The sequence below is a fragment of the Lissotriton helveticus genome, chromosome 4_1 (genome assembly GCF_964261635.1).
Source record: "Lissotriton helveticus chromosome 4_1, aLisHel1.1, whole genome shotgun sequence".
Taxonomy (NCBI): Eukaryota; Metazoa; Chordata; class Amphibia; order Caudata; family Salamandridae; genus Lissotriton; species Lissotriton helveticus.
Window position 1 is genome coordinate 1,518,998,925 of NC_136063.1, and position 13,016 is coordinate 1,519,011,940.

The 13,016-nt window shown below is 46.3% G+C and overlaps 1 protein-coding gene across 3 annotated transcripts in view; it reads right to left on the minus strand.

Moving 5' to 3' along the window:
* The window catches only part of LOC144829209 (aromatic-L-amino-acid decarboxylase-like), a 799,768-nt gene that overhangs the window by 582,699 nt on the left and 204,053 nt on the right, over positions 1-13,016 (minus strand). For all 3 annotated transcript variants that reach the window (XM_078688118.1, XM_078688116.1, XM_078688117.1), the window contains exon 2: positions 8,672-8,899. In XM_078688118.1, coding sequence (XP_078544244.1) covers positions 8,672-8,875 — 204 coding nt within the window. In that variant the 5' untranslated portion in view covers positions 8,876-8,899. The remainder of the gene's footprint in view (positions 1-8,671; positions 8,900-13,016) is intronic.

A 13,016-nucleotide genomic window follows, 5' to 3' on the forward strand; every position in this document is an offset into this window, starting at 1 on the left:
TTTGTGAGTGAATGGAGACCATGGCAATGCAAGCAAATATGGGATGTTACACATGCGACACTTGTCCCTTACAGGGAGCATGTGCCATACAATCTAAATGATCACGTTTATCTTTGGGAGAGGTGCGGTTTTGTTGCAAAAAGTGACGAAGGGTTCATATTCTAACAAGTATGCAGTACAGTACAATTCTTTGGGATGTGTACAGAGCCTAAGTCAGAGCATAGTTTTGGGGTCAGATTTGGGGTCGAAAGTCACAATGATTCGCGTTCCCACACTAAAGGGGGAGGGAGAGAGAGAGATAGTTTTGTCACTTTGGGTGTGCAGTGGTCCCTGGCAGAGACCACTCCTAGTACTTCTCAATTAAGTTACAGGAGGGCATAGCCCTGTGTCACGATGAACTGACGATATGCTTTTAGAATAAATTTGGGAGTATGTGCAAAGAAGGTTTCCAGTAGATAAATGCTCTGGACAAGCACAACCTGAAGTTCTGCAGTATGAAAAAGGACTGGGAAATGTGTGTGTTTGTTTTGGAACGTTTGACTCGTGCTAGCTGAACTTGAAGAGTTTGCATTATGTGTTTGAATCAACCTACTGCTTGTCGTTGTCCTCCAGCATCAGTCTTTTCAACAATCCCCCTATAGAGTTTACCTGCTGATTTCCCTATTTCTCGATAAATTATAGTGTACGTACTAATGGTGCACCAGGGAACCCCCTAGTGCATTTCCTTTCTTTTGTGCCCTCCCATTTCCTTATCTATGTGCTCCCTCGTTGGATTTGAACATTGTGCCCCCCTGCCAACATTCGGTTGCCAACCCATCTCCCTCTCCACCTACCACTGCGGAAGACTTCCCATCTGCCCCTTGCACTTGCTGCAATTTCTCTATATGCCAGTATCACTGTTTACCCAGGGCTGTTCACCTGTGCCTATGGTCATCCAACCCTCTCACCAGTGGCCTCGGTCTGTCTGTCACAGTCACCAGCTGGGAAACGGGACACTGTCTGCAGACGTGGAGGGAAACATGAGTTCACCTATCGGTCAATTCCAAAGTGAAGTCATTGCCCACCATTTTGGGCCTTTGGGATTTGAAAGAAAGGACTGGGTAAACAATTGTTGATTGAGCATCACTGTTCCACCAGGTTCAGCAAGGGTACATTTACGAGTCATCTTCAACGATATGTAAAGTTATTTCTTTTTGTTGTTATTTTTATCATTATTCGATTTTCTGCAATGATGCATGTTTACTTTCCATTACAGAAGAACAAGTAAAATGAAAAAAGGGGAAAGGGGAGGAAAGAAACAAATAAATGAACGCCGTATAAAAGTCCGCACTCCAGGCAGTAATATTGAAAATACAAACATAATTTTAGAAACTAAGTAATATATTACCTAATATAAAGTAGTCAGCTAAATATTATTTGGAAAAGGTCCATAGTCTCGAAGGAGGGCTAAAGCAAGGTCCACTAAACAGCCAGTTATGGAGTTAGTGTGTTTTTTGTTAGTGGTGTATATAGGAGTAGGTACTGTACATGTTCCAGTTCACAATTTCCTAATATTTAGCAAGCACCATATTCAGACTAACGGAGCAGTTTATGTCCTAAGATTAGGATGATGAAAAGGGAGACTACAGAGCCTCATATATCTGAGACTGATCAGTTAAATGCTAAATTATTTTTTCATGTAGTGCTGCTGTTGCTCTGCCATAGAGCCAAGTCATATCAGCGTGGGTGGGGACTGGCTTCTCCCCACCAACTCAGAATACACATTTTCACCACAACCAATGCTGTGTCTGTCCACCACTTCCTATGCTGATGGACTCATTTAGGAGGTCCAGTGAGTAAATAACCTATGCCAGATAAAAGTTGAGTAGGACATCATTTGAGGTATTCATAGTGTTGGCCCCCTCATACCAGAACAAATGCAACATATTCCCTTCAGGATCTCCACATCTCCATCAATGGGAGGATTGGGAGAAGTGTGCAAGTCTCTCTATTTTCTGGACCAGTGCCAGGTATGTGCCAGCTTGAAGTAACTGAATGTCAGACTGGCTTCTCTGAGGCCTCTACCATATGTCTCCATCAGCATATCCCAGTCTTCTTCCTTACAAGTTTTTCCTCGAGTTGTCTGCTAGTATTCCCTCAAGGAAAACCATAAGTGTTTAGACTGGAGTTCCTCCATTAGAGTGTGGTACCAGCCAGATAATGTCACCCTTTAGATGCCCCACCTGTGAAGAAGTTCATATATTGATCTATCTTCAGGGCCATATTCTGCCAGAGAAGCATCTGGGAGTGCAGGAACCCAGGTATTTATAATACCTTGTGGGTGTGCACTGTCTCTCGTAGCAGCAGATACATGGGGTCCGTTCGGGCTGCTAGAGGTCCGCCACTGCTCCTAAAGTCTCTGGTGGTACCTTTCATATGCACTCACTTATCTGAAGATTTCACAGTTCCCCTTATAGACCTCTGGGCCCTCTCAAAGCAGATCATTACATTCTCTTTTTCAGTGCTGGTCCATATCCTCATAAAAAGCATACATATATACCTACATAGAGGGGCTTTTGGTTATCCTTGTTAATCCATTGATCTGTGGGCCTGTCATTCATATTTTGGTTCCACCAACAATACATATAGCACGGGGCAATGGCTCAGCCTATGTCAGCCATTGGCTTTCTTGCATTGCAAGAGTTGGTATTTTGTCAGATAAGTTTGGTGCTATCCGCCTAAAAAGAAAAGTAAGCCTTCAGTACTAGGGTGTTAGAAATGTGATCCCTGGCTGGCCAGGGCTTGCGCCAAAGTCAGTCAGAGACCACCACTTCCACGTCAGGGCAAGGGAGTTACACGCCAAGATAACCCCTGCTCACCCCCTTGGCAACGTAGCATGAGCAGTAAGTCTAAACTCGGAGGCAATGTGAGTTAAGTGTTTGCGCACGCACCCCAGCAACAACACCCAAGGCCCACCACAAAGGAAACCCCACACAAGGTTATATAGAAAAATAGCCTTTGTATTACACCAAAACACATTAGATAAAACCACACACTTTAAATGTAGTATACTTGTAAAGCGCACAGCTGCCCCAGCAACGGGGCGTCCCGGCGCTGTATAACTCTGGGGAACCCGTCCTGGCTTTCCCTGTGGGATGGTCCCTTGCTGGGAGTCCCCAAGGTGGAGCCAGGCATCCCCAGAATTGGTGGGGCCGTTGTGGAGATTAGGCAAGCTAATGCCCAGAGTTGCCGAGTGGAACCGCTGATTAGAGTAAGCACCGAAGCGAGAATTATCGAGTCCGCTGACCAAGGTCCACGACCCTGCCGCGTCGGGAATTGAACCCTGGTCCCAGGCTGACTTCTGCTCTCAGGCCTGCCACCTCTAACCAGTGAGCCACACTACTCCACTTTACAATGTGCCAACAGGCACGGGCAGAATTTACAGGGGATATGTACAAGACAGGTCCACCTGGACCACTGTCATGAATCAGCACTTTTAGAACTTAGCACATGGTAGAATTAGCACTTGCACATAGAATAATAATCACTTTAGCATCAAATAGAACATTAGGCACGCAAGCAGTAATCACTGGTAACCAGTAGTACCACCTACGCAACCCTAACCACCTTAGGAGAATATTGCGCAGGGAACCAGGACTTCATTAGCAACACCTGTACTAGGAGAAAAACAACCACCTAAGTATCACCATACATTTAGGGGTATAGGCATAGGAACATTTAACACATGATGCATAAACATACATTCAGCGGTGTAAGGAAGGAAAACACATGATGCCTAAAAACATTCAGAGGTGTATCAAAGAACACAATTGAGCAAAACTCACATGAGCCACCACCTGTGGCAGTCCCTAGGCCCTCTGGCCTTGTTGGGGCTAGGACGCCCTGTGTCCCAATGTCAGGGGCCTAAACGTAGCAGCTGTCCACGAAGTGCTGGGCAGCTGTGAAGACAATGAGGGGCCAACGCTGGAGCCTCGCAGGCTCTGGAACAACAATGGGGCCACGCACAGTGGGGGAGCCTCGGGGCTCTGACCAACTAACTGTGGGCTCGGGGCCTCGTGGCCCTAAACAAATGCAATGTCACCCAAGAGCCTCTCTGGGCTCTAAACAAATGACTGGCCCCCTCTGAGCCTCCGTGGCTCTAAAGACAGAAATGCCCCCACGAGCCCTTCAAGCTCTAACTAAACAAATGGGCCGTCATTGGAGACCCACTCAGGGGACTCGAGTTTGCCAAGATGCCCCCTCGAGCCTCTCTGGCTCGGACTAGTAAAATGCCGCCTTTGTTGGAGCCCCCCGCCAAGAGCCTAAACAATAATGCCCCCTGAGCTGGAGTCCCTCGCGGGAGACTCGAAGCAACCAATGCCCCTCCAATGTAGGAGCCCCGCTCGGGGGCTCAAACACAAAGATATGTCCCCTGAGCCTCAGCAGGCTCTACACACCGGAGGGGGGGCGCGGGCACCGGCAATGTGCCCCGACGGCCCCCCTTTCCACTCGGAGCTGCACTGACCGGTTCTCTGGCTGCCGGTCTTCTCTCTGGTGCGGCCCAGCGCGGAGGGTGCTCCCGCCTGGGTCTTGACTTGGATACCGGTCTCCAGGCGCCCCGCTGGGCTCTCCCGTCCCTCAGGGGAGCCCTGCTCGAGCCGGCATTGGCTTCTGGTTTCGCTTCTCTCGGCTTCCCCGTCAGGTCCCGGGCCGGCAGCCAATCACAGCGTGGCCCGGTAATGATGTCACAAGGGTGTCCCGCAGTCCCGCCCCCGGCCTGCCTGACTTCCTGGTCGCGGGCCGGGCAGCAATTTCCGGCTGTCCCGGGCTGCGGCGGTGATGCGGGGGGACACACGAGTGGTAGGCTCCCTCAAAAATCAATAATCAAGCGAGGTAGGCACTCGCTATAATCAATTAAATAAATAACGGCAAAGATACGGCGTGGGCAGCCGCTTGGTGAAAATGAAGCGCTCCCAGGCGCTACGAGGCAAATAAAGCGCTCCCAGCGCTAGAGGTCAAATACAGCGCTCCCAGGCGCTATAAGCCCAATAAAGTTCCCACAAAGTTCTTCTAGGCATGTAGGGGCAAGGCTGGGCCCAGAGCCAGCTCACTGGGCCTCCAGGCAGGGAGGCAATCCAAGTGGCGGTCCTCCTGCCCAGCAACAGCAGCAGCCCCCTCAGACAGGATCCTGGAACAGAACAAATTGTAAGGGGACACAGCCCCTTCTTATACTGTAAATTCCTTTGTCTGAGGTGCAGGGTGGGGAAGAAACCTGTCGCAGCTGGTCTGGGAGCACCCTTGATGTGCTCAGCCCCTCACTCTATTCACTGGCAGGGTAAGGGTCGTTAGACGCACCACAGGGGGCGGAGCCAGCATTGTGTGGGGAAAGCCCAGCCCTATTCAGGACCCAGGTGCACTCCTCCCCAGCCATCAGCATGCTAATCTCCGCACTCACCACAGGGCAGACCCATCATGACTCATGGAGCCTGGCATCCCAGCCAGCTCCAGCCAGTCACACGCCAGCACCTTTACAGCACACACACAGCCATGTCTAGAAGTGGCACTTCCACACTAGACACATACACGCCGCATACATCATTTCGCAGCATTCAATCACACGAGTCCGCACATACCAGACTCGAGCCTGTACACCCCACGCATCAGGAACTACCAGGGACACATACATTCCCCATGCATTCCTATGGGAGGGCAGGCCAACCTTACTCCACGCACTCAGAGTGTGCACGCACTTTCCACTGGGACACAGTGAAAGTGCGCAGAACCCAAAATTCACCATCACCAGGTCACCATTAAAAGCAAAAAGTTTAGGGGTGAACCTGCCAGAAGGGCCAAGTCCAACATAGGGATGGTACCCAGTACATTACTTCCCAGTGTTTCTTTTTTTTCTTTTCTTTTGTATTTTTTTACAATGTTATTGATGCCTTTGTGTTTATTCTGTTTCTTCTGTTTGCAGTAATTCAAAGCCAACGGTGGATTTTCTTTTCACCAAGAAGAATATTATTTTCCTGTGATGTGCATTAAAGCTGGAATTATTTCTGTTTCTGTCCTAAGTAGAACTGCCTGCTGGAAATCACCCAAACTATTCCATTAAAAATCTCTGTGATTGCTCATTTATTTTTAAATTAGATTTATTACAAGCATATGGCCACAACATTTAGACAACAGTATAATTCTTTAAAAAAAATAATCCTACTTTGTGGCATATGCTTGTATTAAAAATAAAAACGATGACCATCAGATTAACAAGGCCAGACCTATGAGCTCTGTCTACGCTTGCTGCGCATATATCTTGCTTTTACTGTTTTTCCATTAAAAGCAATGGCTCACTGCAATAACCACACTACATGACAACACCTAATTTCTTCAGACTGGGATCCTGCAGGAGCTGCAGTTTTCCTTTTTTTCATAGTTGCCCTTTTTAATACTTCACCAATTATTAGTCTTGAACCACATTATTAAGATTGCACTATTGTTGATTGTTTTTTGCTGGTATCAGTGCAAGTTTGCTTTATCATTTGCACAAACCAACCATTGCAGAAATGACATTTTCACTGATTGATCTTTACAAACAAGAAAATTAGCACCAGGGCATTGTAACCGGAGGGCCCCAGGGGCACAACGGGCATTTGCACCTGCTTTGCAGGCCCCTGGGGCACCTTGGTATCAGAGAAGGGGCCGCAGGCGCTTGTGTGTCCCCTTCTGTAATACTGATAGCACTGGTGCACATAAAGCACTAGCGCTATCATCAGAGGGCATTTCCTTATTTGCATGGGGGTGTGGCCCCATGCAAATGAGTGAATCCCTTTTCCTCTGCACCCGCCTGCAAGGGGACCTCTACACCCCCTTCAATATGCAGGCAGGTTGCCTGTCTGCACAATGAAACACGGAGCAGCTTTAAAGCAGCCGCTCTGTTTTTCACCTAGGGCAGTGTGAGTTCGCGGCTGCCCTGGGGACTGCGCATTCACTATAATTTGGCACATTTTCCTGGTTAGCACTGGGCTCACCTTATGAAATGTGCGCCCAGAGCTAACAAGGAAAATGTACCGCATACGTAATACAGCCCCAGGTAGTAAGTATACATTTTGGCCTGGATTTACTATGATTTCTGTTGAGGTTTCGCCACTCTTGTGACTCAGCCCACGCAAAATCCTTTTTGACATTTACTATAGCGTGGCTTAGTAAATACAAAGAAATGCAACACAGAGCATTGTGCTATCTTGTCTTACTTTGCGTGGGGTACGCGTTACATGGCTGAAGCATGGGCATTCCCATGCATCCACACATGTATTTTTGATACAGACCAGATTTACAAAGACATGTAAACTTAGCTGTGTGCAAAAATACTGTGCCTACGTGACAGGGGCATAACAAGGAGAAATATCTCTATTTCTCCCTGTTATCTTCTTTTGATTTGTGCTGCGGTAATATGCCTCTAAGGGCTATTTTTGTGCATGAAAGTATCCCTGCACAAAAATAATCCTGCCTATAACCCAGATATGAAGTTGAAGTTAAAATATTTGTTAAGCGCACGACTACCAGGCGGTTTCTTGGCGCTGGGGATGCAAACCCAGGAGGACCATGGTGCAAAACAGCGCTATATCTTAGTAGATATGGCGCATTTGTGTTCTCTCCCATTCAATAAACTGCTTTGCTGTGTTGCATGGAATCTGGCCCATTGTGTTTGGTCCACAGTTGGTGTGAAACAGGTTGCAACACTGCACCAGTTCTCCATGACTTCAAAGGAATACGAAGGACATTTACACCCCTTCCTCACATATACGAAGATATTATTATACATAGAGTCTGTGCGGCTCTTTGTCAATAACTACACATACTTTAAGAGATGAGGCATGGGAGGTCCAAACATGAGATGCAGCATATCACTCCAGTGAAAAGAAAGAAAAGACCCTGTCTTTCAAAGAAACTTCTAAATTTGTTCAGTGGATTCGCAATCTGAGGTTGGCTTGACCCTGCATGTTGCAATCACATATCTGAATAGTATCTGGCTAAATCAGTCCTGCCTCAGTCAGTCATCCTTCCAAAGTCAAAAAATGCAACACCAATGAGATGGATACTAGCAATACTTGATATTTAAAGAATTACAAATTGACAAAACTGCATCACTCAGCGCTATTTAAATCTGCGGTATAGTAGGATTCAGACTTAATTCCGCTGTTCATATAACCCAAGCATACAGTGCACATTATTCAATAATCAGATGTAAAAATTATTTTACAAATGCTCCCAGAGATGCAGGGCATCACATACATTCACATGCAGATGGGTTTTAAACAAGCAGGGGTAGTGCCAAAACATTATCCTTTAACACACTGAATTTCTGCAAAACCACACAATTGTTAATTTGTCTTTTCCTCCAACCAAGTCCTATGGAAGTTGGCAAGTGGTATGTTTCAGACACATCCTGAGCTTGCACTTGTTTCTCCTTAAAACTGTGACATTCTGACTAATGTACTTTTGGGTAATCTGCTTGCAAGATCAGAATTATTTGATATTTGTGGGCAGGTTTAGCCATTCGCATTCAGTCAATAACCATTTGTTTTCTAAACACATGTGTATGGTTTCAAAATTGACATGAAAAACCTTCAATAGAGAAGAAAGCCAGAAGTAACCAACTCCTTAATGTACATATTTTAAACACGTGTCTACTTACTCCAGGCATAATAACCCTCTCAACATCTTTCATGACATCTTCGAATGTCTCAGGGTCTTCGGGGGCGGATGCAGGAATCATGGGTCTCAGATACCCTGGATTCACTCCAGGATACACCTGCCTCTTTTCAATCTCCTCCAGGTAATCCGCAATGTAATCCACCATTTCCTTTCCCCTCTTTCGGAACTCGGCTGAATCCATCATTTACGCAGTGAATAAGAGCAAACCCTGAAGAAGAACGCAGATGAAGTTAATCATCAACAGAGTGCAAACTAGAACATTTTACAGTACTGACTCCTGATTTGTATATAACATTTTTAATCTTAATGGTGCACATTTTTAAACAAAATGATGGATCATCAGTGCTTAATTTGAGCCTGTAGTTGCGGTCATTTTTAAGCACTGGTTTTTATTATCAGATTTTGACCAAGAACAAAAAAGAGAAAGACAGAAAAGGAAGGGTGCGGGGGAGGATAAAGGGAGAACAATGACCATAAAGCAGTAACAAAGGGAGAATATTTGGGATAAAAAAGAACCTGCAAAATTGAGATAATGGTAAAGGGAGTGTATGGTGGTGACCGAAAGAGGCAAGAGGTGTAACTAAGATTAATCAAACTTGGTATTCAACTATCCCAGCATTTGGCAGCACCAGCAGCAGGCTTCAGAGAGAAACTTTGGGCACTGGCACTCATTTTAAATATTAAGAATCTTATTTACAAGACCCTTGCGCTGCTGGTGTGTCTCTTTTATTGGGCAGCGGAATGGGCTGCCCCATATTTACAAGGCCATATAAAGTCACCCTGCGTGATGTTTTATAAACTGTAAATATATTTCCCTTCACGCATAACTCTGCTTGAAAGGGGCGCTCCATGGGTGTTGCTGTGGGTGTTCCGACGCAGCACCCATGGAACATGAAGCATTCCCAGATTTACAAAATTTGGTAAACCAGGAAATGGGTCACAATCCTACGCCTCCCAGGGGAGACATAAGGAGTCGCAACAAGGAGAAATACTTTTATTTTTCCTCGTTTTTTCCTCTTTCTATGAGTGCTGCATTCTGCAGCATGCATAGAAAGAGGAAAATGCCTCTAATGATTGTTTTTGTGCAGGAAGGTGTCTCTTCCTGCACAAAAACAATCAACCCCTCAGCACAGGCACCCTTGCAAAATAATGCAAGGATGTCTGCGTTGGCAAATGGCTGCTATTTGTGTGCCGTGCAGGGAAGAAGGTTAAACAAGAGAGTGGTTCTGTTGGGTAAAATACCAAAATCACTTTTGGTACTGCTATGGAATGCACTGTAGGACAGGTGCTCTCATATACACACTATTTTCAAAATCAATGTTTTAACAAATAAATCATAAGATTGTCTGATTGGCTGTACTGTATCACTTTATCAGAATTGAGTCATTCAATGATGATTATACAATACATAGGTAGACTGTCAATATAAGTGGCAAAGTGCAGTTTGGTGACAGTTGTGTTTCAAGTGCTCACTTTCTTGTTTAACCATATAATGCCCAGGTTCTGAGGGACACAGCGTTACCCCTTTTTCTTTAATTGTGCAGGGGAGATGGACAGAATGTAGAACAATGTCATACATTCACCCCAGTACAAGGATCTGGGCCTAAATCCATCGTTTTTTTGCACTCCACACCACCCTGGGTTAGACACTGGCTATATGCAAATCAGCTCTGACCCTGTGCCTCATGGGAACAGTCCAGTCCGAACTACCAAGCCATGTCTTTCCCAGATCGGAATCAAGCATCCAAGGACCAGTTTCTGGCTATCAGCCTTCATCAGCCTGGATAGCTTGACTCCAGTGGTGTGGAGAGCCTGGGACTCACGTCTGAGCATACCCATCCCACTCGGGGTGAAAATTGCAAAAAACACAGTTGATGGACAGAATGTAGAACAATGTCATACATTCACCCCAGTACAAGGATCTGGGCCTAAATCCATTGTTTTTTTGCACTCCACACCACCCTGGGTTAGACACTGGCTATATGCAAATCAGCTCTGACCCTGTGCCTCATGGGAACAGTCCAGTCCGAACTACCAAGCCATGTCTTTCCCAGATCGGAATCAAGCATCCAAGGACCGGTTTCTGGCTATCAGCCTTCATCAGCCTGGATAGCTTGACTCCAGTGGTGTGGAGAGCCTGGGACTCACGTCTGAGCATACCCAGCCCACTCGGGGGTGAAAATTGCAAAAAACACAGTTGATGTACAGAATGTAGAACAATGTCATACATTCACCCCAGTACAAGGATCTGGGCCTAAATCCATCGTTTTGTTGCACTCCTCACCACCCTGGGTTAGACACTGGCTATATGCAAATCAGCTCTGACCCTGTGCCTCATGGGAACAGTCCAGTCCGAACTACCAAGCCATGTCTTTCCCAGATCAGAATCAAGCATCCAAGGACCGGTTTCTGGCTATCAGCCTTCATCAGCCTGGATAGCTTGACTCCAGTGGTGTGGAGAGCCTGGGACTCACGTCTGAGCATACCCAGCCCACTCGGGGGTGAAAATTGCAAAAAACACAGTTGATGGACAGAATGTAGAACAATGTCATACATTCACCCCAGTACAAGGATCTGGGCCTAAATCCATCGTTTTTTTGCATGGTGATGGATTAAACCCAGATCAGTTGACTGGGGGTGAGTGTTTGATTTGTTCAAACTCTCCGTCCATCATCCCCTTTTGTATCGCTTTCTTCGCCCTAAGTGTGGCAGGGTATGCTCAGACATGAGTCCCTTGTTCACTTGGCCACTGGATTCAAGATAGCCTGGCTGATGAGGATTATGAATCCGAAACCGGTCCCAGGATGCTTGTTTCCGGTCCAGGGAAGACATGGCTTGGCAGTTCGGGCTGGACTGTTCCCATGAGGCACAGGGTCAGACTGATTTGCATATAGCCATGTCTGAACTGGGGTGGCTGAGTGAACTAAAGAATGGTGATGGATTAAACCCAGATCAGTTGACTGGGGGTGAGTGTTTGATTTGTTCAAACTCTCCGTCCATCATCCCCTTTTGTATCGCTTCGTAACTTTTACAGACAGCGCATTCCTGCCCTTTTATTTTGATGCCTGGCAGTGCAGCTGGAAGGCTTGTTGCACTGCTTTGCATCAAAATATTGTAAATGAGGCCCTAAGTACTGTGGATCACAACCGTGTGTTGGCAAGCACGCCAGGAGACATTTGTAGCAGGTGCATGAGCTGAGTCAGCTATCTAAACAGCTTGCAAAATGGTATGACATCATTACTGACATTTCCTTAACACAGCAGCATCATCAACAATATTAAGAAAATGCTTTGTGGGGGTAGAGCTTGACTGAGTTTATGATGGCCGGCTACTGATGAGGCTCCAGGAGAGCCTGGCATCCCAAAGAGATTTGCCCACTCCTGAGGCATCATCCAGCCCTGCAACAGACAGCAGACAGAGGCAGTGTCCAGTTGACAGAAGAAGCATGATGACAGTGCAGGGGTGCTACTGGCCTCTTGCAGCCTTATCTGGTCTTGGACCCAGTTGCATAAACACTGAGAATTGACCAAACTGGAACAACAATGGAGAACTGGGACTCTCAGCACAGGGACATCTTACACCCACACTGTCACAGACCGTCTCCAGGGCTGAGAGGCGAGTGATCCATATGATGACCCACAATGTAATACGATGGGTTTGAAAATTTGGATAAGCGATATGCAGAAAAAGAAGCATGGGGACCACTAAGGCCAGATCAAAGAGTGGTATGGACCAAATACCTTTCCCCTTGAAAGACTGAGATAGTGGCAGCACAGTGACTGATGTGATGAGTGAGGTGCCATCTTAACAGCTCCATGGTAAGATCTGTTTGGTTTACCATTCTCTGTGATTATTCCATTAATACTGCTGGAAATAGCCTGTCCTTACGATTCTGCCCATGAAATACCGTGCTATTGTCTTTCTACAAGAAAAACACTTATCACAAAAAGTCTGAAAAACTTAAACTGCAGTGCATGGGCAGGGTGGTGAGTAGTAGCCACACCATTATACAGACCGGGTCATCTGCACTTACAACAAATACAACAACTTCAAAGAAATGAGGATTTGTTCATTTATTCTAAAAATCCTTCCCATACACATGACTAAAAACATGGACTGACACAAAGGGAAGATATTGACTTACAAAACGCTGGAAACAGTACTGGTGGTGGGTTAGATCTATGCACCGAACTTAAGGAGGGCTATATTGTCCTCATCTCCACAGGATAATTGTTGAGTTTTGTTGTGTGGTGTTTTAGGCTCCGAGGGAATTTTCCCGATCCATGCCCTTATATAGCGGTACAAGAGGGGGTGGTGATGGACGG